Source organism: Rhinolophus ferrumequinum, chromosome 13 (assembly GCF_004115265.2).
Source record: "Rhinolophus ferrumequinum isolate MPI-CBG mRhiFer1 chromosome 13, mRhiFer1_v1.p, whole genome shotgun sequence".
NCBI lineage: Eukaryota > Metazoa > Chordata > Mammalia > Chiroptera > Rhinolophidae > Rhinolophus > Rhinolophus ferrumequinum.
Window position 1 is genome coordinate 24,943,127 of NC_046296.1, and position 27,912 is coordinate 24,971,038.

The window sequence follows — 27,912 nt, forward strand, 5'->3', positions numbered from 1 at the left end:
CTGCCACGTCTCACTGATGACATCACCAGGGCCGCTCGGCCTTAGCCAATCCGCTAGGGGGAGTCCGAGCGAAGTCCTAGCCAGCGAGTCAGCGGGAGGGGAACAGGGAGGGGCGGAGTAGGGCGGTGAGAGAGTGGGGAATGGGGAGGGCGACAACCCCTCAAGTACGCATGCACCAGAGGCGCGGGGCTTGGCGGGAAGTTGAGTCCTGGCCTCCGCTCCGCACCGTCAGTTCCCAGCGCTTACATGCGCTCTAGCAACTCTCTTTCCCGGCATGCCACGCGGTGCGTCCGCCCTCTGGGCTGTGTAAAGGCCCCTCGGTCTAAGGCTTCCCTATTTCCTGGTTCGTCGGCGGCCATTTTGGGTGGAAGCGATAGCTGAGTGGCGGCGGCTGCTGATTGTGTTCTAAGGGGACGGAATAGGGGAAGACGTTTGCTCTCCCGGAACAGCCTATCATTCCTCTCCTTCGATTACCCGTGGCGCGGAGAGTCAGGGCGGCGGCTGCAGCAGCAAGGGCGGCGGTGGCGGCGGCGGCAGCTGCAGTGACATGTCCAGCATGAATCCTGAATAGTAAGTGCAGGAGAACACCGGTCGGCTGGGTCCGTGGGCCAGCTTGGGAAAGCTTAAAGGGGGCGAGGAGGGCAGGGATGGGCCTCGGCCGGGGTGAGGTGAAGGTGATGGGGCAGGAGAGGCAGGCGGACGGGAGTCGGGCCCCATTATCTGACGAAGGAGGGGCGGCCTCGGGGAGGGGTCCGGCCGGAGGGATGAGCCAGCCGGGCCTGGACCAGGTCCGGGTGGAGGGCCTGAGGGCCGGGCTGATGCGGAGGCACAGTCTGCTGCGGGGGGTGGGGCGGTGGGAACGGGTAGCTTCTCCTGGAGGCAGTGACTTTTGAAGGAGGACTTGTTTTTAAGGGGAGACGATGGGGGGAGAGCTCTCCTAGAGGGCACTGTCAGACCCTGCGCCGGCCCCTACTCTGCGGAGCTGTCAGAATCGTCTGGGTGGAAACCAGCTTTACTTGTAAATCTTGAGCTTGTTGGCTCTCTCTCCTTCCACCCTCCCCGCCAGGTTGCAGGTAATATGGATGCTTTTCAGGACTGCGTGGGATTGAAGGGAAAGAGTAGATGGTGAGAAGTGATTTAAAATTTTTAGTTCTCTGTGTTAGTTATTTCCTGGAGTTCTTTTAAGAACTCGCCGGGCCCACTGCCTTCCTAAAAACCTGGGCATTTGGGAGAATTTTTTTTTTTTTAGAGGACACTAAAGTCATTTTGTTTTGTGTAGGTCAAGGAAAAACATGATTAAAAACGTAGGAACGTCTTTCTTGATATTACCAAATTAAAGAAAGCCTTTGCTGTCAGGTTGAAAGAGAAACGAATGGGCCCTATGATAGATCTGTAGGTTTTGTATTACCTACTTGAATGTTTGCAGATAGGGAATGAGGTTCCATGACGTGTCATGAAAAGTTAATGCATTTCTTTTTCTTGCTTACTCAAGAAGTCACCACAGCAGATGTGACACACCTGGCACTTTTCCTGGGAACTGGTGTTCACTTTCCTTGGGAAGACTTTGTTGGGCTCTCCTTAAGGGCCTAAAAAAAAAAATCCTCCAACAGTTTGCATATATAAATTAATGACTAATCAGAGGAGATTTAGTTGGTATTCCTCTTCCGTGTCAGAAGGCTTTGGAGGAGAGGGTGAAATTTTTTTAAAGCAAAAGTCAGGATTTATTCTAAAAGTTGAGTTTATTTGCTTGCTTTGGTCAATTACTGTTAAACATTTTCCCTAAAAGGGTCATCCATCAGTTTAGCTGACTGTCTCATGTGTGTGTCACATGGCTCTTGCAAAATGCATTCTGACTTCAAGTTTTGTAATACTGTGGTTTGATGCTGACATGTCCCCTTTTTGTATTAAACAGAAGCTATAGTTTTTGTTAAAATTTCATCAACTTTAAGTTGAGGATAGTGTTCTAATAGTGCCATTTGCTATGTTGGCAAATTAAAACTTTTTAATTTCTTTATGAAGGGCTCCAAGGACAAAATTGGTTTTGCTTAGTTGGACAGAGTTGAACTAGAAGTCCCTAATGGAGTAGTTTTCCTGGCAACAATAAAGTACATGAAATTGCCACTGTCTGAGGATTTGTAAACCACCTTTGTTAGGAAGTTTCTTATATTTGCTACATATATTTAGTACTGTAAATAGACCTTGAAAATTAGTTGAGCAGAACCGTGACATTATGTAGCCTCTGAAGTTGTTTCTCCTTTTGTAAAATAAGGTGATAGGAGTCATTATTCCTGTCAGGGTAGTTGTGAGGTTCAAGTGTGTGTGAAAGAATTTGGAAAACTGTAAGAACAGCCTAGGTGGTGTACATTCATTACATGTAAGATATTCTAGTAGTGCTAGGATTTAGGAATAATAATCCTTATCCTCCAGGAATTTATAATGGAATATGAAAAATAGATTGTGTGTGTGTTAAATACCAGTAGATACAGCAAGTTCCAGATGTGTGGCATGGTTTGGAGCAGTAAGATTTCAAAGGAGGGTAGTGGGTTGTGGTTGGCTAGCTGAGTTCAGGAAGGCTTTACAGAAAAACCTGTTAGGGAATTATTAGCAGTAGATTTGGAGAAGCAGAAGGGAATGAGGAACATTTTTCAAGGGGGAGGAAGGAAGAATGGTTAATAAGTGGCAAGTATTGTAATTCTTAAGTAAATAAATACAGTGCCAAATCATCCTTTCCTTTGAATACTCTAGATCAGGGGTGTCCAAACTGCGGCCCGCAGGCCAACTGTGGCCTGGGATCCATTTGTTAATTGGCCCGCAGCAAATACAAAAATATATTTAGTTTGCTTAAATAAACCAGGTGAGGCAATACGTACTTCACCTCGAGTGAGTGGCCCGGCTGTCTGTGTATTTTACCGCATTGGCCCTTGGTGAAAACAGTTGAAAAAAGTTTGCACACCCCTGCTCTAGATGAATGACCTCAACAGAATCAAACCCTGAAATCATGTTTACATTTTTTCTGTCATTGAATATGCCAGTACCTGGCCTACTATATATTTTATATTGTGTCTAGTAAAATAATATAAAAGTTCGGGAAAACTTTGGAAAAGTATTAGTGAAAATAACGAGGTTAGATAAAATTATGGATATTTTATTGGGGAAGGTCGCAAGAGCTACGAGCAAAAAGATTTTTAGCAATCTGACTTCAGCAGCTGCTTTTTTTCTTGAATGAAATTTGTTACCATCACAAAAGTAATTAGAGAAAAAATTGGAAAATAAAAAAAGGAAAGAATTCTATTTTATCACCCACATATGAATCTATTTACTTTAACAGCTTATTCTAAACTTTAAAATCTTAGGTTTTTTCTTAAATTAAAACTTTTAATGGGTGGATGCTGTCTTTCATGATTCCATGATGAGTTCTTGACAAAAGGAAAAGTTTGGTTCTTAGAGGGAACAGGATTTTAGATTTATCTTGGTTGACATAAGATTACCTGTTGGTAGCTTTATTACTGAATGCATTTGCCTTATGATCTTTAAATTTAAGCTTTTGGTTTGGGAGTGAGGAGAATAAGAAGCATATTGATCACTGATTATTAAATTTTAAGCTGTCCCTTTGACTGTTTTCCATGTTATTTACCTGATTTGGGAGAATTGACAACTCTGGGTTATCTTTATAGTAGAAGTTAAAGGTAATGATTGACTCACTTCAATTTCAAGTACAAATAAAAACAAAACAACTGGACGTGGAATCTGAAAAGTGGAAAAAGTAAATAGAGTCAGAGCTTGCTTGCTTTCTGGAAATCGGAAGAAAGATTTTGATTTTCTGAGCTAGGTGGTGAAGCAGGCAATGATTATTTCAGCACACTGGTTAAGAAATACTTAACATTATTCTCATACCAGAAACATTTTTCCTAATCCATTAGTTTCTAGTGGGATTTTTTAGTGTCAAGAAAATCATTTTGGTTGCTTCATCTATAAGGAATGTGTTAAGAATGAAGTATGTGTACGGATCATGAATATACCAGGTAACTACAGTAGAATAGTCTACTTGGATCAACTGTGGTTCTTTAATGCACGAAAATTTTAAAATATTTCCCTTGTTTATAGTATTTTTCTTTTTTTTTTTTTAATCATGGCTCCAGATGATATTTGAGATCATGTCTCAAGATTTAATCAGTCTTTCAAACTTTGTTCTTCTATCATGGTAGACTCAAGGAACATTTGACTTTTATTTTTTGCCAGTATTGTGCTTTGAATAAATCTGTCTTTTAAGGATTTGAAAAGAAAAGCAAGTTAATCAGTTCTGTTATCTGTCTGATAGTGTATTTCATTAATAAGTATATCATTACTGGCTTTCATATAATTTTTAGTTAGGATTTTTTTATTAGAAAAGATGCTGAAAATCAACTAAAAGTGAGTTGTCGTTTTGTTGGTTGTTTTGATGACTTTTTTGGTGGTGTTTGCAGTGGTTTGAAAAATTCAGAAAAGTTAAAAGAAGAAAAATAACCAGTAATTTCACTATCCAGAATATGATTCCTTAATGTCTAGAGAATCAACAACATATATAATTCTCTGGGTAAGTTTCCAGTAACTACATAGAATCTCCACAAAATGTATCTTATGTTTTTGTCAGTGGATGATCATTTAAAGATAACTGATACATTTTAAAATGTCCTATTCCTTTTCATCATAATTAAGTTAAAATAAGGGCTATTGACAGTTTCTTAAATATTCCAGCAAGTCTTTTAAAGTTTCTTTAAAAAAATGCCTTAAAGATGGAAGAACTTCAGAATCAAGTGTTCTCTTGCCAATTGTAGTTGGCTTTTAAAGAGAATTTTGCTTTCTGAGTAATTTTATTTCTTGGATATTTCAATCTTTTTTAAAAGTTTTTTTATTTTTTATTCTGGAAGCAGTCTTAGTAATTTGCCTATGTGCAAACATCTTGTTATATTCACATCCTATTAGCAATCCTTTGGCTGTGTATGTGTGTTTTCTTGTTGGCAACTTGTAACTGTATATATATATATATATATATATATATATATATACACTTTTTTTTTTGCAGTTGTAATAGTTAAGTTTCATTTTTGATATAAGAATAGCTTCCTTTTGCTAATGTTACCTACTTTTTGTCTCCTAATATGTGAACATATTTAAGATTAAATAAAATGCTTTTGAAGGTTTTGAGATTTTTAAAGATTTGCTAAAAGTTTTAAGATGAAGAGAAACCAAAAATTGGTATAGGATGCCAGTGCATGAGATATTTTAGATATGTGGCTTACCAGCTTTTTACCACTTTGTCTGAATTACATTTTGGAGTTTTAGTAAGAGATTCAGGCAAAATGCCCACACTTTTTTTTTTTTTTTAAATCTTAACAGGGAGGGTGGAACGGTTAAGACTATGCCACTGTTTTCCTGTAGAAGGTGGGGCTGAGACTGCTTCTTTGATGTCTGGAATAGAATTTAGGCACGAAAACCTAGGGCTTGGCTTTTTTCTTTTTGAAACCATCCTGTGAGTGTTTTAGATTATAAAAGGGTAATGATGGAATAATGCTTGGGGGCAAAAATAGTCGTGCGGCCCCAGAAGCCAGAGAACAAGTGTTTGTTGGTTTGTTGACTGACTTAAACATGTGAAGAAATAGGGTACAAAGGATAAATAGGAAATGGACATTTTTTTTGGTACTTTGTGACTGGTTGGCTTGATTGGTCAGAACCACCTTGTTTTACTAAATCCAAAGCTGTGATAGGTTCCAGTGAAGTTGATTCTGTTCCATGTTTGTAGATTGCTAATTCTGACAAGTATTATTAAGTAGTATTAAGTGTGAGTGCCTTTGCTCACAAGGGGAACCAGTCTTTGGAAACATTTTTTCCTAACAATAATGAGTGCTTTGTGTGCTAACCACTCTGTTAGGGTCTTCACACAGGGCATTTTATGCAGTCTGCACCTCCAACTAGTGAGCTTTACAAATGAAACTGAGAAAATTGTATAATTGAAGTTTTCCAAGAGCAGTGATGGATTTAACTTGTCTGAATGTATTTCTTTTGACCAACAATAGAACTTAAGTGGAATTATTCTTTGTCCTTTCCTCTCTGTCTATAGGTATTTTCTAGTAGCTTGACTTAGGACAGTTATTATTAACCCACTTATGGTCTGTACCCCGAGGAGCATTGGATGGACCCTGTGGACCTGCTCCCTGTGTGCATACATACTCATATTTTGCATAAAGTTGCAAGCTATTCACACTGCTTGAGCCTATTCATAAACCGCAAGTTAAGAATGCCTGATTTAGGAGATTGAAAACAGAAAAGAGAATGTTCACCACCGCTCTTGAAATATGGAAACCTGGGAGTGACAAGAGTTTAATTTTAAATCTGAACTACTTAATTTTAAAATGGGAGATTTTTTTGGGCGTGGCTTTATTTTGATGACTTAGTCTATACTTTTCCTTTCTTTTTTTAAATGTTTACCTTTCTCTTCCTCATTAAGTTACTAATATATGGAGTGTTTCCAAGAGTCTTGAAAAAAAGGCACACACCAAATTCACAGAACATTAGCTTTCACATTAAGAACAATAGTTCATCTCTGTAGTGTCTTTACTACTTTAAAGTCTATATGGATGTAGTTACGATAAATGCCTAGCCAAGTGTAACGTAGTCTTACTTAGGTGGGTTAGATGGAACTTACTAAAATAGTTAAATAGCTAGATTTATAAAAGGACATTTGAAGCAACTTGGTGGAATACACACCAGGGATAATTATTTAGTGCTTTATGTGTAGATTGGTGGCTATCACCTGTCCTTGTGAGGAACATTTGGGTTCATCACATACTAAAGCTAATGAAGTCTGAACTCTAAAATTTACCATGCTCTTTTGAGCTGAGCTAGCTTATTTACTAAAACAAATGTTCTAAGTTAATTTAAGCTGTGAATCACACTTTCCTTTATATTTGGTCAGGTCCTGTGTCCTAGTTCATAGATGCTTTGATTCATTCTGGTAGGTTTTATATGTAGAACTTACATATTTATGACATTTTAATCATCTGATTATATGAAATATATCACTGATGGAATGTGGTATGATAAAAAGAACATAGCATTTGGAACTGTAATTCCTAGGTTTAAGTTCAGATTGCCACTTAAACCTCATAAAAGTCATTTATGCCTTTTGAGCCTGTTTCTTTATAAAATGTGATTCGTTTCACCTCAGTTCTGAGTCTCAAGAGTAAACTGTATAGCGCTATACAGACATTATTTGACATGTATATTCTAGTAAAGGATGTTAGAATATGTGTAAATGGCAGGTGGTGTCAAGTTTTTCTTACACATTTAATCATTATGGATTTGTCTTTGTCTGCTTTAACAGTTTTTTCAGTACAGACTTTTAAAAATCTTCCAGTGAATTTATATGCACATTTATATGTATATATATACACACATATGCATACATGTGCGTGCACGCGTGTGCGTGCACACACACTGGCTAAATTCACCTTGGAAGAAAGCTCGGTAAAGAGAACAGCCAGCTCTTTCTTTTTCTGTCATCAGTTAGAATATGTCAGGAGTTGAGGGATGTTTGTTTTTGTTTTTTAATTATGAAATATGAACTCTGCTTCCAGGTGCTTACTAATTAGTTAAGAAGGTGACAGGCATAATCAGTATAACAGTATTAGCACAAATAAATACTGTGATACTTTTTTACGATGGCAAGATAGCGTAAAAGATTTGGGGAAGGGACCTATGATTTCTGTTAACAGAAAGGTTTAGTTATGTTTGATGTAGCTGAGAGGAGTTCCAGAGCCCTTGATGGATGCTAGCTAGTCCCGGTCATATAATAACAATTTGAGTTCCCACCACCAGCCAGAAAATTTATGTATGTACATTACTTCTCTTAATCCTCTGAAGAAATAGTGCCCTAGTTTTGCAGATGAGGAAAAGGAGGCAGAGTTGAAGTGGCTTGCCCAAGGGCAATCAGAGGAAGCAGCAGAGTTGGAATTTTAACTTAAGGACCTGTGATTTCACAGTCCAAATATGCTGTTTCCAGTTTACTGTGTGTGGTTAACTTCTAAAATTTAAAATTTAAGCCAGTTAATTAGACAGCTAACGTTTTTGTGGTCAGTTACTTTAAAATTCATGATTACAGAGGTCTTTTTAAAAATGTTAAGGGTTTGTGAGTTACATATTGTGAAGGGACCTTTGACTTTCTCCATTGCATCTTGTTTTGGGTTGATATTTAAAGCTTCTTTAGGCTTGAAGTTAATTATTGTATCCGTTCTCAGTTTTTCTACCCTCATGACTCTCCTTTAAATATTTATACTCGGGTCTTTAGAAATCATGGATGTCTCTGTGAGTAAAGCAAACGAAGCAGAGAACTGCCATTCTCTTGCTGGAGAGGGCACACGCTGCAGACTGTTACTATGTATGTTGCCAGGCTTTGGGACTTGTGATGGGTGTGATTATAGTACTTACAATTATTAGTTGGTAACTTTTAAACTTTCGTTTTAGATTATACTGTAAACTCCCTTGTCATCCATGTTCTGAACAGAAGCTTTGGATAAATAGCTTCAAAGTTTTTGTCTATAGCTCTTAAAATTTTTCAAGTTACCTCATGGTTTGGATGGAGGAAGGAAAAATAATTGCCACTTATTGTGCTCCTATAATATGCCAGACAACTGTGTTAAGAGTTTTTAGAGGCATTGTTTCTAATCCTGATAAGAAACCCAATTGAGTGGTAGAGGATGCTAATACAGTCTTCTTACAGATGAGGAAATTGAGGCTCTCGGTGGTTGAATACCTTGCCTTAATTAACAGCTCGTATGAGATGTTTCCTGCCTTCAAATGCAGATCTTTCCAGCTCTAAAACCTATGCAGGCTTTGAAAGGTAACGAGTTAGAGGGCATTTACACCTCCTCCTTGGCAGGTTTCTCAGCTAAATATTTGTTGTTACATAGGTTGTAAAACCACCTATTCTTTTGTCCTCTTGTATGACTTGCCACTTCCTGCAGCACTGCCAAAATTTCCCTCATTTTCAGAATTCCAGCTTTGAATTTTTGGAAAATTAATCTATTGTCTATAAATATCAAAGAAAAACATCAGTTTTAGGTGTTGATTATGGGGATAGTTTTTAAAAAATTGCTTGGTTAATTTCTTAAATTTGGAGGAAAGACTTACTGCCTTCTCAGATTCTTGGTAATTGACTTTTTTGACTAACAGGCTGCTTTTGTCTATAGCTGGATGCGTATTTATTTTTATTTAATCACAAAACTAACATGTGCTCCATAAAATTAAAACAGTATAGAAGCATATGAAGTAACTAAAAGTTCTTACCTCTTTTCTCCAGCCTGATAATCAATTTTGAATTTTCTGTGGAGCATACTTAAAGTAAGCGAAAAAGACAAGTGGATGTCAAACACAATTATTGCAACTCAGGTTTTTATTAATCATTCCATACCCCAAAGGCTAACAGAATAGTGTGTAGTTTAATAATGAATTAATAGTGAATTATATAATACAATAGTTATGATTTTGTTTTAAATTTGGTGTGTGAACTTAGTTTTGGGGATTTTCAAATGTGACATGAATGAAAGTTAAAAATAACGTGAAGGTAAAAGTAATATTCCTCTCACGCAAGTGAGTTCTAGATGAAAGAGAACAAACTTAGTTTCCATTGCACTTTTTAAAATATCAGGCCTTTGTTAAGGTATACTTATAGCTGACATTACGAAATTTGTATTTTGCGGGTACTATTTGGATAAAAATAACTAGACATTATAGTCCTCCACTGTTTTACTTTGTCTTTTCATTCTTGGCATATGTTTCCAAAGGGTGGAATGTTGAAAGGTACGTGTTAATAATGTCAGTCAACTTTCTCTTAAAAAATATTCACTGACGTGAACTATGTCTGATAATCCAAATTTTATTTCATAAAAGAAAAACTTTATTTTAATTTAATCCAAAAAGTGACTTTATGTACTTGTGGTTATATTGAGAATATGCCAGTGCTATCTACTTACGACCTTGACCTACTCTACCTACTTAGAAATCATTTGTGTTATGGCAGGTAAGCTGAGCGAACTTGGCAAAGGTGTTAAGTCATTGAATAAACACTCTGATTAAAAATTTTTCCTGTCCCCAAGTAACCTTTTTTTCTGGTTATAAAAGTAATACAGGCTCACTGCAGACTGTTAAAAAAAATATAAAGAAAAGTATCCATCAATTGTAATCCTACAATTTAAAAGTGTCCATTTTTCCGAATTTTTTATATATGTGCAAAATTTTTAAAAAACAAAAATGGGTTATACTAAACAAAATGTACTATAATCTTTTCACATAACAGTGTTTCACGTAGCAGTCTCTTTTTTTATTGGGGTGACAATTGTTAGTAAAATTACATAGATTTCAGGTGTACAATTCTGTATCACATCATCTATAAATTACATTGTGTGTTCACCACCCAGACAGAGTCAGTTCTCCTTCCATCACCATATATTTGATCACGTAGCAGTCTCTTTTGAGATTTTAGAATTTCCAGTAGCATTTTAGAGGCAGAAACAAGTGGATTTATCCCGTACTTCATGTTTTATATACATAGTTTGGTAAAGGAAAGCAGTTTACCTAAATAGAATTTTGAACTGAGATCTGTTTTAGTAATTTTTTAAAAGAATATTGTTTCATGCTTTCACAGTGATTTTGTTAAAGGTGTAGAAAATACTGGTGCTTGCATGCAAAAATGGCATAAGTATTAAGATTATGTTCGTTCAGATCATAAATCATGGAAATAGAGAATCTCCAGTAATGCTAAAGTAGACCATAAGTTGACTTACAAGATGAACTGTTAGCAAAAATAATTTTTTACTTGTTATTATCTTTGATGCCCCACCATCCAATTGTTAAAAGCCTGTTAATTTCCCTCTGTCTACCCCTTTCTATCTAGCTTTAATCTATGTCAGTCTTAACTTGTCTTAGCTTTCTCACTGAATTATCTCCTCTTTAAATGAAACTATGATACCTCTTTATGGTGTTATAAATTTAAGCAGTTCAAAAGAATTTTCTCTAATACTAAAAACACTTGCGCCTCAAAAGCAGCTGTCGTTTAAGTTTTTATTTTACAGATTCCAGCATAATTTATAATTTCTTGATTTAACTTGAGAAAACACAGAATATCTCATGTTTAAAAAATATTAGGAGCTAGATTTTCCAAGAGATTGTTGTTTGTACCCATTTTACTAATGTCCTCATAGGTTTTTTTTAAAACCTTGTTGAAATAAATTTAGATTTATAGAAGAATTCTAAAAACAGTACAGAGAATTCCTATATACCTTCACCCAAGTTCCCCAAATATTAACATCTTACATACCATGGTACATTTATCAAAATTAAGAAGTTAACACTGGTACATTATTAACTAAACTATAGAGTTGTATTCCAATTTCTGTACTAATGAATGTCCATTTTCTGTTCCAGGATTTAATCCATAATACCATGTTGTATTTAGTTGTTATATCATATTAGCCTCCTTCAGTTGTACCTTGTTTTTCATGATCTTGACACTTTTGAAGAGTAATGCAGGGTCTTTTGTAGCACGTTCCTAAGTTTACATTTATCTGATGTTTTTTCGTGATTAGATGGGGCTTACGGATTTTGGGGAAGATACCACAGAGGTGAAGCACTCTTCTCATCACATCCTATCAGAGGGTACATGATATCCGTATGACTAGTTACAGGTGATATTCACCTTGATCACTTAGTTAAGGTGGCATCCATTGGGTTTCTATTGTTTTCTTTCCATACTCTGTTAGAAAGTAGTCATTAAGAGCACGCCCTCGAGCCAAGGGAATTAATAAGCTCCATCTCCTAGAGGAAGGAGAATTTAAAGAATTTGTGAGCATGTTAAAACCATCACAGTAATAAGTAAATATTTTGGAGGACATTCTTTGAAGCCATGCAAGTATTGCTTCTCCTTAAAGATGTACCCACTAATTTTAGCATTCATTGGTGGATCCTGCCTGCAGCAGTTATTATGGCGATGATCTGCAGGTGATTTTCTGTTTCTCTCGTTTCCTCTACATGTGTTATTTGAAATCCTCATGTAAGGAAGATTTATCTCTTCTCTCCCATTTATTTAATCATTTATACCAGTAGACTCATGGATATTTATTTTGCTCTTTGGGTTGTAATCCAATACATGGTTGTTTACTTTATGGCTCAAATTGTTCTGCTTTGGCCATTGGGAAAAATTTCAGGTTGGCTCCTCCTGTGTCCTGTGTGCCATGTGCCCATCCGTTTTCTCCCCGTATTATTTTGCCCGAAGTGTTAATCAAGGATGGCTATAGTCATTGGCTGTATCTCAGGATGAAAGAGGTTGATGAAAAAAGCAAAGTTAAAATGCCCTCTGCATTCTTAGCGCATGCTGTGTAAAAGGCACAATGCTGGATTTTGGATACACAGATGAATAAATCAGTTAACCCTCACACTCAACAGATAGGTATATGGAATATAAGAGTAGGGGAAAATAGACTCCAGACTACTTAGGGGGGGAAAGTATGAAGTGTTATAGTAAATTAGATGTGAAAAAGACTAGAGGAAGTTCTGATTTGGGAACAGTGGAAAGGATTTACTAGAATAATATAGGCGAATGGTGATTACAGTTGTAACTGTAAAGATTTCTGAATTAGCATTTTTTCGCTTAAGTCAAAATTGTATTGTAGACTGAAAACCTAATCCAAATTCTTGAGGAATAAAGGAAAAAATGTATTTAAAGTCTTACCATTTGCTATATTATTCTTGACTCTGTACCAAAATTCTGACCTCGTGCTTTCTAATTTTAGGTGTGCACATTGTCAACATTTTTACTGTTTTGTTCTGTAATTATAGTTAAAGAAATATATTTAAGCAATCAAATCTCTGAATTCTCTTGAACATTCAGTATATTAATAGTTTAGAAATAAGCTACTACAGTAGTAGGTAATTTTAAATGTGCCAGTGCAAGTAACATATAGGTAACACTCTGGTGTGTATGTTCAATAACGGGAGGAACTTGGTGAGTTAGACTTTGTTTGCGATTCGCCATGTCTTCTGTCATGTTAGTAAAGCAGATGGTTTGGAAGAGAACAAAATAATAGACCCTTGAACAGCGTGGAGGTTAAAGGCTCCCACGGTCCAGCATGGTCTAAAATCCCCGTGTAACTTAAGTTGGCCCTCCACATGCATGGATTCCCAACTGCAGATTGAAGATACTGTTAACCCTTAGACAATACGGATTTTTAAAATTTGTGTATAAATGGACTCATGCACTTCAAACCCATGTGTAAGTCTTGTTTAGCAGTGATTATTTCATTGCAGAGTACTCTTCATATTATATATAATGACTGTGACCCTTAAATTATCCGGAACTCATAAATTAATGTTTTAAATAACACGGTAACATTTAAAAAGAATGTGATAATTGAAAAACGGTAATTTAAAAAAAAAGACTATTAATTTCTTGAAACCATAACGTAATTTGTAGCACACTTACGGAGGAAGCATTCATTACTCTGAAATAGACAAGTTCATCTTTAAGGTAATGACTGTGACCTCAGGCGACATCTGTGGCCCAGGGCTGTCAGGTATTGTAACAGGGTCAGGTACAATTGATTGAGGGGATGTTTATTGAAGGTCTGTTAAATGCCTGGCACTGTGCTGGGGGACATTGGTAAATTCAGGGCATCTCTGGTGTTGAAACTTCTGTTAAAAACTAAGGAACCATAGTAGTATCATCCGATGGTGTGATTATTCATGCGAACTGAAATGTTAAGTCCTTACCATGTACTCATCACTAATGTTCAGGATTCATCATTGTTAAGAATTTGGTCTAATTAAGGAAGAGGCTATGAATAATACTAAAGTCAGTCAGCAACTGTACTGCCTAATAGGAGCTGTGTGGTATTAAGTGTCAATCATTTATTAAGGGGAAAATTTTACAGTCCTTCTCCCTCTCCTCCTTTTTTCTTTGGTAGCTCAAACTGGAAAGGATATTATGTAGTTCATCCTATGCTTCAGTCACCTTAGAGACTTGTTTAAAAGCTTATTTCCTTCTATGGCCTTTAGTTTGCTGCTGACTCGGGCACTTTGGATTTTTTATTTCTTGGGATATAGTTAGGGACAATAAGTCTACTGTGGTATGGTAACTTGGTATAAGCAAAAAGATGTATTTTGATACACATCACTGTAAACCTATGTAACAATTGATGGATATTCACAAAGATGATTACTGCCGAAAGTTTTACATCTTGCTTACAATGTAAATATAATTGTAATCTAAATTTAAATTGTGAGTGATACTTGGGTTACACCTTAAGTAGGTAGTATTTTTGAAAAACTAAGTCACAAAGAACAAAATTGAAACTCATGTCTATCTTCTAAAAAAACCCCTATAAATTCTGGTTATTTTTATCTTTTTGGGATAGCTTAAAAGAACATATAGAACTGGTCAGAGTTAGGAAGAATCTGTGAGGGATTCCTTTGGAAACCATGGGCAAAGTCTGTTGTCTTCAGGTCCATGAAGGAATCCTGTTCCATGAGGGAATCTTTGAGTCAGGCCTGGCAGTGGTCAGTGTACCTAAACAGAGCCTAACTTTCAGTGTTTTCTGAAGAATGCTTTAATACAAGCATAGAGTGTAAAGTTGTGCGTTTGCATAAACAGCCTTTGATTTTTACCATATCTTCAGTTTAAAATGTTTGTAATGCAGGCTTTCAGAAGTTAAATGATTCTTTTTTTAAAAGGAGAATTTTCAGGTGGATTTTAGGAAAGAATCATAAAAGCCCCTTCATTAGAGGATTGCTATGGAACAATGATTTGATCTTAGAATTTGAAGGAGATACTTATGTTTCATTGGCAAGAACAATGGAAAGTTAATTTCCTATATTTTAATACTGCAGAGGGAGTGGGATTCATCTCGCATAGTTTCTTGGGCTCTCCAAGAATATGCATCACTTACGTTTCCTTTTATTCTTTCCTTGGAAGTGGAATGGAAGTTCACTGATCTCAGAGATGATGGGTACATAATTCTGTCCTGTTCAGTGATTCATCAAAAGGGCTTCTGCTGTTGGTTGCAATTTTGGCTTCTGTTAAGGGCTTTTCGGGAACTGTAGTCTTCCTCAGTGAGCTGCTTATTATTCTTGCTATAGTTTTGTTTTTGCAGAATTTACAGTGCAATATGATTTTTATTAATGTGACTTTCTTTTTCTTTTTGCAGTGATTATTTATTCAAGTTACTTCTGATTGGAGACTCTGGAGTTGGAAAGTCTTGCCTCCTTCTTAGGTTTGCAGTAAGTTGAAATTGAAATGCCTTTAAAGAAATTAATACTGTGTATGTTTTCTAGGTAGACAAAAGATTAAATAATTTTATTCAGAATAAATTAATTCTTCTAGAATTTATGTATTTAAAGCCTCCAAGTGTACATCCCAGTGATATCTTGGAGTCCTAAATAAAAGAAATGCTGTTGCTCTTAAATTCAGCAAATTGTGGTTATAAAGTCAAAGTGATAGTTTTTGTAGAGGTCAAACAATGTTTCATTCCACCATAGGTAGTGAGGTGAAGGGAAAATAGTTGGCCTGTGTTGCAAGTGACTTGATAGAAAATGAATCTTCAAGTAAAAGTTTAATAGTAGAACAAAATGAAAAAGCAGGGCCTGGTACAAACTTTTCTGACAGTGGCATAGTGTTCTGTATGCTGAAATTTACAAACATGTATGACTTGCAACCTAATGAATAGAACTCACGGTCTCCTTCATAGTGTTTATGTGTGTTTGTCAACTGCCTTCAAATTCAGTGTGTTTTCCTTCTCACTATTTCAAGCATTGGTTCTCAGAGTATGGATTAAAGACCTCTGGGGATTATCAAGACCCTCTTAGGGGGTCCATGAAATCAAAACTATTATCGCACTAATACTAAGCTGTTAGTATTTACTAAGTAAATAATTACTTAGTACTAAGGCAAAAGACATTTGCCTTTCTCTGTGTTGACATTTGCTCTGACGCCGCAGAAGCAGTGGAGGGGTAAGTGCAGGTGCCTCGCATTGCTGAGGCCACACTGCTCACACTCATGGTCTTAGCTCTCTTCACCCAAAGCAGAGTGGGGGCGGGGTAGGGGACCATTTCCACTTCAGAGAGTCTGGTGAAACAGTAAAAATGAATAAGTTTTAAAAATCTTGATCCTTGAGATTCGTTTTTAAGTATTATGTTGTGAAGAAATGAAGAGTATGCCTAAAGCACTTCTACTGCTTAATAGAGTGTTTCGGTTGTCTCGAGGAAAAGAAAAGCAAAATTCTTTTTTTCACTTGAAAGAACAACTGACAGACAAACTATAGTTATGTATTATAGATTGGGTATTGGGCAGACATTTTTCCAAATGAACCGAGACTGTCATTTCAAAGAAAATATTAGATAGCATTTACTGCCTGTAATAAAATTCAAGCTTTCAAGGGAAAATTAGAATTTTAGAAAATGTATAATTCACCACCGTGAAGTTGACAGCACCTCAGATGCTTAATATGACTTCTCTGATTACATGAATGATAATATTATCGTCATTTAAAAAATATGTATAATTTCATTATATGTCATAGTTTAAAAATGAAACCGTGAAGTACCAAAATAAAACACAGGTGATTCTTTAATCTTGTGAAAGTATTTTCTAACAAAAAAATTAGGAAAAAAAAGATAGTTAAATTTGATGGCATTAAAATTAACATCAAGCATATAAAACTATTAGAAAACAAATGACAACTAGCAAAAAATATATATATTTGAGGAAAGGATGATATTTTCAATATACCAGCACACCTACACATTCATAAGAAAAGGATGTCCTGAGAGAAATATGGGCAAACACATGAGCAGGCAGTTCACACAAGAAGAAATACAAATTGCTAATAAATATGAAAAAACATTCAATTTTATTTGTAATTAAAGGCTTAAAATTAGATTTTACTTAATTTTTATTAAATTGGCAAACATTAAAAATAAGAATGATTCCTAGTATTAAATCAGTAATTATAGGTAGGTGGGAAGAATCTGGCATCTCTTGATGAAAATGAGTATATAGCCTGAGGGTTTGTGCTGCCAGGAAAATCCTCTCTGGGACGCCTGTTGATCTAAGTCACAGGTTTTGAGTGCTACCTACACAGTAAAATCACCTGGGAAACATTTAAAAAAATACTGATTTCTGGATCCCCAAAATAGAAATGAGCTACAAAAGGTATAATAAAGAAATGCATAATAAGCTATGGGAGCACAGAAGGAAGGATCTCTAACTATTGGCTGAGGAATTGGAGAATGTTTGGACAATTAGTATTGCCTTGGCTCAAATCGAAGTACAGATAAAAATTGCCATATGACCCAGGGACGGGAATGCAGAAAGATATACTGAGAATTTGGACAGAAGGAAGAGAGCATGTGCAGTGGCTCAGAGACATGCAGGTAAGGATCATTTAGGGATTTATAAGAGTTCTCACAAAGCATTTCTAAGTATTTCTAACAAAATACCTGGCATGTAGAAGTACTAAGTGAATATTTATTGCATTCATTTTGTTTTCTATCCACTTTCTACAGTATCTGATACTTACTAGACATGCAATTAAAAATAAATAAAAATTTTCAAAATGAGTGTCTAGTGATGATGAGCAGTTTGCCAAATTGCATTCAATTCTTTAAATATGTAATATCCTTTTACCAAATGATTCTACCTGTGCCTAAGTGTGAACATGAGAGGAAAAGAAGTCAATATAGTTATACCTGTAGCCACTTGGAATTCCCTCTGATCACATTTTACAATTTTCTTTAGTTGTTTTTTTTTTCCCCAATCCCCATATATGCATCAGAGTCAGCATTATCAAGACGTGCCCACACTGGCTTCATTAATGCTTTTTTCCCCTTCTCTTTGTTGGAGTGTTGTAATGCAGATCCTCAAACATGTCATTTCCCCCCATATACTTCAGAACGCATTTCTAAAAACTGGACATTTTCATATAAAATAACATTGCCATTGTTGATTTAGAAAATAAATTTCCCTCATTGTCTCAGAAGTGTTGGTATTACAGTTGGTTTGAATCAAGGTTCATACATGGTCCACACATTCCATTTGGTTGTTTTGCTGCTTAGTCTCTTAATCTAGAGTTTTTCCAACCTCTTCCTTTTTAATTTATATATTTTTCATGTCATTTACTTTTTGCAGAAACGGGGGCAGTTTTCTTATAGATGGTATAACATTTTAGATTTGTCACTTTGCTTACTTGTGGTGTCTTTAAACTTGTTCAAATCCCTTGTGTTGCTGTAATTGGAAGTAAGCCCCAAGCTGTGATTTCCTTATGGTAACTGCTAGCCCCATGCAGCTGTATACATTAAAATTAATTAAAGTTGAAGAGAATTAAAAATTCAGTTCCTTGTTCTCACTGGCCACTTGGGGCTAGTGGCTCCTGTATTGATTGGTTCAACTTACAGGACCTTTCCATCATCAAAGAAAGTTCTTAATAGCTTTAGGTTTAATTAGATTTTGACCCATTTTTGTTGGCAGAATACTTCCTAGGTGGTGCTTTGTGCTTGCTAAGATTATTCAATGGGTTTAGGTGGTGATAGCCTGATCTCTCCATTCACATATCTTTTCATAAACATTTTCACTTAAAGAAAAAACAGTTTTGTTTCCATTCTGGTAAAATGTCATAACAGATATTTGGAAAAAATTAATTTTTATAAAGTTTAACATTGGGTTAAACATTGTTATATAAAAACTTGTACACAAATGGTCATAGCAGCATTATTCCTTATAGCCAAAAAGTAGAAACAACCCAGATGCCCATCAACTGATGAAGGATAAACAAAATAATATACCCACAGCCATCAAAAGGAATGAAGTACTGATACATACTATAACACGGATGAACCTTGAAAACTTTATGCTGAGTTCAAGAAGCCAGACACAAAAGGCCACATATTGTAGGATTCCATTCATATGAAATGTCCAGAGTAGGCAAATCTATAGAGACATAAAGCAGATTAGTAGTTTCCAGGGTCTAGGGAAAGAGGAGGACATGGAGAGTGACTGTTGCTGTGTAAAGGGTTTCATCACTGGGTCATGAAAATTTTCTGTAGTTAAATAGTAGTGATGGTCGCACAGCCATGTGAATATACTAAAAATCACTGAATTGTACACTTTTTAAAAGGGTAAATTTTATGTGAATTTTTAAAAGTCATAACTAGGAAATAAAATTCTAAAAAAATCCAGGAGAGTGACATGATCATTGCTTTGTGGTGAATAAATTGGATGAGGGGAGGGAGAGCAAGAGTTTCACTGATTAGCAATTAGGAAAATCATTCATAATCATTGAAAATATAAAACCTTTTTCTGTATAATGTATGTAAAAAATTTGCCAAGAGATTTGGAAAAATTAAAGAACAGCTATTGAAAAAAATCTTAAAAAGAAACTACTGTTAATACTGCTTTGTAATCAGAACACGAACTGAGTACTGGAGCAGGATGGAGTGGTTGTTCTCAACGTATTATGCCTTATAAACTATCAACTTTGTAGATAACAGTTAACATATTATTTACTCTATTGAGCGTTAATTTAATCATTAACTTTCTTTTCCCTTCAGGATGATACGTATACAGAAAGCTACATCAGCACAATTGGTGTGGACTTCAAAATAAGAACTATAGAGTTAGATGGGAAAACAATCAAGCTTCAAATAGTAAGTAATCTTTGGACAAAGTTTTTTATTGAAATTATTTTGGTAAATTTAGAATGTATTTGTTTCCTAATATGTTAACAAAATTAAATTTAAAGTATCTTTAAGACTCATACATCTATGATAGTGGTAGAGTAAGAATTGTTTAGATTCAAAATGATTTCTCTAAGAGTACCTTCCTCATTGAATTTTCTGTTCATAAAGCAGAGAAATTACATGTTTTAAGTCAAACTTAGTCCTAATTCTTTTTCTTGTGCTTTTACCAGTGTAGTCTATGTTGAAGTTTACCTTGTCTAATAGTGAAAATATATTGAGCATTTTATTTGTCTTTTGCTGTGCTCTGAATATTGTGCAATATGAAAAGAAACCTGGGGGAGGTTCTTCGTACGTGGTTTAGTTGAAGTGTTCAGTTGACCCTTGAACAACAGGAATTTTAACTGCGTGGGTCTGCTGATACGTGGATTTGTTTCAATGACGGTGATGTTCAGTTGACCCGCGCAATTGAAACCTGCATTGTCTAAGAGTCTGCTGGTGGTTGGGAGTGCGCATATGTGAAGAGCAGACTTAAGTTGTATGTGAATTTTTTACTGCCCCGATCGTGGGCACCCCAACCTTTGTGTTGTTCAAGGGTCAGCTATATTTATTTAGTTCTGTTAGATTTATTAGATAGTATATACCAACTCTGAGAAACAGAATTTTATTGGAAAGGAACTTTGCTTTTCTAACATGTTTTACAGCTCAGAAAATGGATGCTGAGAGATTTAATGACTTGATGACAGTTACTAGCAGAACCAAGTGACTCAAACCTTCTGTCTTCAATATTTTGTGTCCCTGTGCCATCCTAGCCCCTTATCCATCCTTACAACCCTAACCCCAAGTTAAAAACAACAATCGTAGTATAGTAATTCAATTGTTATTGCTTTAATATGGGTCTGGGACTACCAGTGTGGACATGTGGACATAGCTGTGGTCTTAAAAATATTAATCTCTGGGTATCTTAGAGTTGACTAAAAGTATAAGGTGGCATAGAAAACCAGTGACTATTGTTTTCATGAAATGGATAATACACTGAACTGAGAGTTCCGGATTTGGAGGTAGAAAACTTGGATTCATGTCTTCATTCTGGCATTTATTAGAGTCATGGGTTTAACTTACTTTTCAGCCTTTTTCCTGAGATGGTTTCTTATCTACATATTGAGTGTGGTGCTACTGGATTTACTAAATCATAAGGTAGTTGTGAGAACCAAATGTAGTATCTCTGTGTATGTGTATGTGACAATGTATATGAAAGCGCTTTGTAAATTTTTGGGCAGTACAGTAGTCCCCCCTTATCCATGAGGGATACGTTCCAAGACCCCCAGGGGATGTCTGAAACCACAGCTAGTACCGAACCCTATATATACTATGTTTTTTTCCTATAACTATATACCTGTGATAAAGTTTAATTTACAAATAAGGCACAGGAAGAGATTAACAACAACAAACAATGAAATAGAACAGTTATAACAATATAGCATGATAAAAATTATATATTTTTTAATATATATTATTATATATATTATATATTTTAAATATTATATATATTTGAATGTGGTCTCTCAAAATATCTTACTGTACTGGACTCACCCTGTGGCAGTGTGAGATGATACAGTGCCTGTGTGATAAGATGCAGTGAGGTGGATTAGCTGGGCACGGGATGACTCATGTCAGGGTGGGGTGGAGTGCCACGGCATGAGATCTTATCACACTACTGAGAATGGCATTCGATTTCAAACTCAGGAATTATTTCTGGGATTTTCCATTTAATATTTTTAGACCACGGTTGTCTGTGGGTAACTGAAACTACAGAAAGTGAAACCGCGGATAAGGAGGGGACTATTGTATACAAATGTTACTGATAATATACCCACATGAATGGGTATGATAGGTAATTTTTTTTAGTTGCTCCCTTATATTTCTTTCCCAGGTGAGGAACAGAGAGGTACATTACAAAAGAATTGTGGATTTTGATACAAGTGAACACACATGATACTCCACATTAGGACTTGCAGGGATATAGTTATCATAGATAGCTTGCAATACTTTAAGCCATAGAACAGATTACTTTCCATATTGATTTATTTCCCATTATACATAGCACTTTATACTTGGCACCATAAAGGATTTTTCAGAAAGATGTACCCAGCTTCTAACTACTGATATGAAATGATTGTTATATGTGATCATTCGTCTCTATAAGATTTGAGTGTGTATTCGGGAAACATGCATATACTGCTCCTTTCCTATGGCTGGAACGGATCTTACTAGGTCACTCACTCAGTCTTCCTTTCATCTTCAGTAGGAATTTCCTTTCCCTATCTGGTGCCTTCCTTTGAACATTTTAAGGAAGCTCACCATTTTTCAAAGAAGCTAGTTCCATTTATAAATAACCTCTAATTGTTAATTCTTTATATTGAGTTGAAGCCAGTTTCCTTTAACTTCTATCTTTTATTCCTTTGCCTTTTGGAGCTGCCTGAATGAGATTAATTCCTTTTCTGTTGGCAGCCTACCCTTTAGATTGATTTTATCACTACCTCTGCCTCTGAAGTCAGTTATTTCTTTCTGGAAGCATGTTTTCAGAACCTTTTACAATTTGAATTACTCTTGTGTTTTATAAGTGCCTTTTATTCAAATGTGATTTCTAAAATCAAATATAAGATATAGTGCAGCCAATGTGGACTACGTGAGGTAAATCCTCTCTTGATTTGGACTCTGAATTTCTTTTTTTCTCCCCCTCTTGGACTTCGGGGACTCATGGCCTTTTGTCATCATTAGTCCATTCAAGGTTATAAAAAAAGCATCTGAATTTACTACATTTGCTGTCTCAATAGCCATATTACCTATTAACTTGGCTCTTACAGCTTTGTTTTTGTTTTTAAAAAGTCTTATACTTTGTGACTGTTTTTTAAATCTAAGTGCAAAATTTTACTTTTGCCCCATTGCATTTCATCTTGCTTGGCTTGAGTTGTTATCCTTCCAAGTTTTAGGTCTTTCGAAGTGTTTGGGTTGATCTATATTTTAATTATCCTTTTAGCTTTTCCTTTTCAAGTGTGTCATCTGGGTCTTTTTTCAGACTTAGTGATTACAAAACATTCAGCAGAGCAGGGCAAGTACAATCCAGTCCCATATAATGGAAAGTGTCTTTCTATGATTGTTCCTTCATTGATGAAGCATTTATGGAAATGCTTATGTTACACCAGGCCCTCAGATAGATTTGAGGTTACAGAGATAAATGAAACATAGCCCTGGAGGAGGAGATGCCATTTAAGTGGGAGAGACAAACATGGGAAAATCAGTCACCCTGCGATTATGAAGGGTAATGAGGATTAGATACAAAGGGTGATCAGTTCCAGGGAAAGCACGGTTAGCATATGGAGTTAGGAGACTGAGCGTGGCAGGGAGACAACGGAAAGTTTACTCTTTGGATGCCATTGCTTAGTCAGCTAAAATTCTTTGTAAACACTTATTCAGAAACAATTTCTTTTCTTGTGCCATCTTTGTGAAGGGGGTTAGTGGGTGGAGAAGAGAAGGAAGAACTCTCTTATGTGGCTAATCCTCATTTCCCTCATAATCACAGGGTAACTGCTTCTCCCGTGTTTATCTCTCCCACTGAAATGGGATCTCCTTTGGGGCTGTTTCATTCACCTCTAACCTCGAATCTACTGAGTGGTGTAATGTAAACATTGAACAAGCTACAATCAGGCACTGTGCAAGGCGTTTTACAGACAGTAGTTCATTTAAACCATTTAGCAATTCTATAAGGCGAGTGAGTTCTGGGATTTATAAAGAAACTGTTAAGTGACTCTCTCTAGCATTAAATAACCAGGAAAACTAGATTGGGTGTTTTGAAGTCAAGGTGGCTTGACTCCAAAGCTCATGCTTCTTCTCCAATGATATCCTGAAAGACTGATGCTCCTTCTGAGCTTTCAGGCTAGTACTTTGCACAAAAAGGTAACGAAGCTGCGATTTTTGTTTTAGATTAGCAATGTTAACTTTATTTGCTTCATTATTTTTTCCTCCTGGAATATGTTAAATTGCAGACATTATGAGATTTACTTGAAACATTGTGTAGTATGCACCTCTAATTTACTATGTAACCATTATCACATTTAACAAAATTGACACTAATGCCTTAATGTTATCTAATATTCAGTCTTTATTCAAATTTCCCTCAAATTGCAACTTGTTTTTTTTAATAGCCTTGTGTTGGCTGGTCTTAGAAGTGATTTCACTGAGTGCTCCTGAATTTTTTTATTTTTTTATTTTGCTATTTGCTATTTAAAACGTTAGTGGACATCAATGTCAAGTTCACAGATATACGTACTCCAAAACCTTGTAATTCCCTCCTTCTAGAAGGCTGTTGCATCTTTTTTTTCCCTTAAGGCTGTTGCATTTTAATCTCCACTCGTCTTAGGCTTCAATTTTTTTTTTTTTTTTTTTTTACGTCTTAGGCTTCAAGTCAAAATTTTTTTTTTGTAAAAAAGAAAAGGTCAGTCAAGACCTTTTACCAATATCTTAGGTAGCTATTCTAATTATATAATTTTTTTTTTTTTTAAAAAGGCCATTGTCTAAACAATTTAAACAAAATTCTCATTGCCCTTGTTAAAATCAGGCTTTTAAAATCTAAAAATTGAGTTTTCCTCTGGATAGTTTTAATAGTTTTTTTAAAAACTCAGACCTTTAATGTAGTAATGTAAGCATCTGTTTTTGGCATTTGTGCCTAAGTGGTTGAATATATGGCAAATTGCTCTTAAAATAATTTTATAAAAGTATTTTGAGTCATCTTCCTTACATTGTTTTCCCTAGGATTAAGACAGTATCTTCCGGAGATGGTTAAAGTGCTATCTTCGCTGGTAATTACCCGAATTAGGTCCTTTCAGTCCTTACTATGATGGTAACTGTGCTAGCAAATGATTTTGTCTGTGTGCGTATATATAGTGTGCTAAAGGGGTGTTAGGCCAGTAGCCTTCCTCATCAAGTCAGCCTGTTTCTCCGTTCATACTGAATGCCTCGCACAGTATTAAGGGCTGTAGGGAATATGAAAAGTATGACGTCGTAGTTCCTAATCTCAAAGAGCTTATAATATTGGTAGCATTACCACAAGCTAAACTGTAGGCACTACCTTTTCTGGACCTTCAGGTATTTGGCAGTGATCATGCAATTTAGTACTGTGAGCATTGAGGATTAATGTTTCCATATGAAACCCCGATCATCTCCATAACTACGTAAACTAAATTGCTCTCCCTGCTCCTGTCCTTTCCCCCAACTCTGTCTTAATGGAATTGTTTGGATTTCTTGATTGTTTTGTAATAGTGGGATACAGCTGGCCAAGAAAGATTTCGAACAATCACCTCCAGTTATTACAGAGGAGCCCATGGCATCATAGTTGTGTATGATGTGACAGATCAGGTAAGTTCCAGGAGGAAACTGTTACAGTGACAAAGTAGGAAGTTACTGTTGATAACATGATCAGATTCTTTTACTTTGCATATAAGCCGTCAGGATTATTCAAATGGCCGAAAACTGTGTCCATCCCCAAATAAGTGACTCATCCCCAAATACGTGAATCACATAAACATATGTTTTAAAGCAATCGTTTAAAAACAGGTACATTATTTTTCTCCCCTCCATTACTTGAGTATCTAATGAATTGGTCAACCAAAATTTCTTATTTTCCTGAAATAGAAAATTTAGTAATCGGTTTTACATTTGCTTTCAAGGGACTCTGGTTATATTTATTATCAACTAACTGATCATTTTGACAAGAGTTTATAGGGAACTGTGAGTTCAGTTTATACTATGTTCTTGGTGTTAAATATTAACAGGAATTTGCCTGGTAATTAGACGCATCAGAATTGCCAAGAGAGACTGCGGGTCTCTGCCTATAGAGGATATGGTTCAGAAATAGGATGAGCTAGAGGAAGATTTTGAGAGGACAATGAAAATCTGACGATTAGTTGTTGAGAGAAGGTAGGTGGATGCAGGGATAGTGTGAAGAATGTGGTCCAAGGGCCATAGCTGTTCAGTCAATCAGAAAGTTAGAAAATTTCAGGGGTTTTTTCCCTATCAAAGGATAAAAGATAAACTTAGAATTTATCTTCTAGCAAATGTTGAATCTCATCTCATCTATGAAATCATAGCTAATTAGGAAATAACTGGAATCATATAGACGTTAAGAGTCAGTGCCACTAGAAATATTGGGTGCTATTAACAGAAGAAAAAATGGTGATAATTTAAAAAATCTCAAGTCATTACCGTGAAATATTTAAAAGTGAAAATTTTCCTCTCCTAAATGACTGGAAAACAAGCATCTTTCCTTTGGACTCATTTAATAATATTGACATCTCTAGTAATAACATGTTTAGTAGGCTTATTCATAAACCAAGATGATCAAATTTCAAATTTATCACATTTGCTTGAGCTACAGTTTGATGCTGAGTTGTATTTCCCTTTCAAATAAGATGTTTTCATCCTCAAGCTTTCAAGTTCTAATTTCTTACTCATCTAGGCACAGACAGTCATTTTAATGTATCAGTTCACTTTGCCAGCACTATAGGTACTGTTTTGTAGCTAGAGTTGTCTCACTAGCTCTTCTTAGGTCAAGAAAGACACTTCTGTTTGTCACTTGCTTCATTAGAGCACTTGTGTCCAGAACTATATTATCATTCTTAAAAATGTCTGTCTTTTTAGGAGTCCTTTAATAATGTTAAACAGTGGCTGCAGGAAATAGATCGTTATGCCAGTGAAAACGTCAACAAGTTGTTGGTAGGGAACAAATGTGATCTGACCACAAAGAAAGTAGTAGACTACACAACAGCAAAGGTATGTTTAAAGTTTGATTATTCAACTGAATTTGAAGGTGTTGGATTTGAACTATGTATGGGTGTGGAGTCATACAATGATCACAACCATCTTAGCTTTCAAAGTACGTATGTGCACTAGAATACTTGGAGATGACAATTTGTGTAGTGTCTGAGTAAACTTAGTCTCCTCACTGCCCATTTCGGATAGAAATGCACTAAGTGATAAAGATTTTTCAGTGTTAATTGTGCCCTGTTATTCTCAGGAATTTGCTGATTCCCTTGGAATTCCATTTTTGGAAACCAGTGCTAAGAACGCAACGAATGTAGAACAGTCTTTCATGACGATGGCAGCTGAGATTAAAAAGCGAATGGGTCCTGGAGCAACAGCTGGTGGTGCAGAAAAGTCCAATGTTAAAATTCAGAGCACTCCGGTCAAGCAGTCAGGTGGAGGTTGCTGCTAAAATTTGCCTCCATCCTTTTCTCACAGCAATGAATTTGCAATCTGAACCCAAGTGAAAAAACAAAATTGCCTGAATTGTACTGTATGTAGCTGCACTACAACAGATTCTTACCGTCTCCACAAAGGTCAGAGATTGTAAATGGTCAATACTGACTTTTTTTTTATTCCCTTGACTCAAGACAGCTAACTTCATTTTCAGAACTGTTTTAAACCTTTGTGTGCTGGTTTATAAAATAATGTGTGTAATCCTGTTGCTTTCCTGATACCAGACTGTTTCCCGTGGTTGGTTAGAATATATTTTGTTTTGATGTTTATATTGGCATGTTTAGATGTCAGGTTTAGTCTTCTGAAGATGAAGTTCAGCCATTTTGTATCAAACAGCACAACCAGTGTCTGTCACTTTCCATGCATAAAGTTTAGTGAGATGTTATATGTAAGATCTGATTTGCTAGTTCTTCCTTATAGAGTTATAAATGGAAAGATTACACTATCTGATTAATAGTTTCTTCATACTCTGCATATAATTTGTGGCTGCAGAATATTGTAATTTGTTGCACACTATGTAACAAAACTGAAGATATGTTTAATAAATATTGTACTTATTGGAAGTAATATCAAACTGTATGGTGATAAGTATTGTTTTAATTCTTATGGTTAAAGGGAACTAGAGCCTTGCATTAGTCTTAAAACAGCCATCTGTTGTGTGCAACCAGGGCATTGTAGACCTATCTTAGAGCAGCATCCAATATGCTTTCCAGATAATACACCCAACTGATGACATAGGGAGGCTTCTGTGCTGGGTAGGGATTTAACCAAGCTTAGTGGTTCAGGGAGATTAAACTGTATGGAAAACAAGTTTAGGATGTATGCTGTCTACCCTATTATCTCTGA

At 35.9% G+C, this 27,912-nt stretch overlaps 1 protein-coding gene across 1 annotated transcript; it reads left to right on the forward strand.

Annotated features, from left to right (window-relative positions):
* Positions 1-166: 166 nt before the first annotated feature.
* RAB1A (RAB1A, member RAS oncogene family) lies at positions 167-27,705 on the forward strand. Its single transcript, XM_033124210.1, has 6 exons — positions 167-570; positions 15,231-15,303; positions 19,627-19,722; positions 25,072-25,167; positions 26,449-26,580; positions 26,825-27,705. Exons 1-6 carry the CDS (start codon positions 548-550, stop codon positions 27,020-27,022), a joined length of 618 nt encoding a protein of 205 aa, XP_032980101.1. The 5' UTR covers positions 167-547; the 3' UTR covers positions 27,023-27,705.
* Positions 27,706-27,912: the final 207 nt, after the last annotated feature.

What these genes read in the sequence shown, in the direction of transcription:
- RAB1A (XM_033124210.1), top strand. Translation starts at nt 548, where the DNA reads ATGTCCAGCATGAATCCTGAATA. An exon ending in AAACAATCAAGCTTCAAATA is followed by an intron (nt 19,723 to 25,071) that starts GTAAGTAATCTT and finishes GTTTTGTAATAG; the next exon opens with TGGGATACAGCTGGCCAAGA. An exon ending in TAGACTACACAACAGCAAAG is followed by an intron (nt 26,581 to 26,824) that starts GTATGTTTAAAG and finishes TGTTATTCTCAG; the next exon opens with GAATTTGCTGATTCCCTTGG.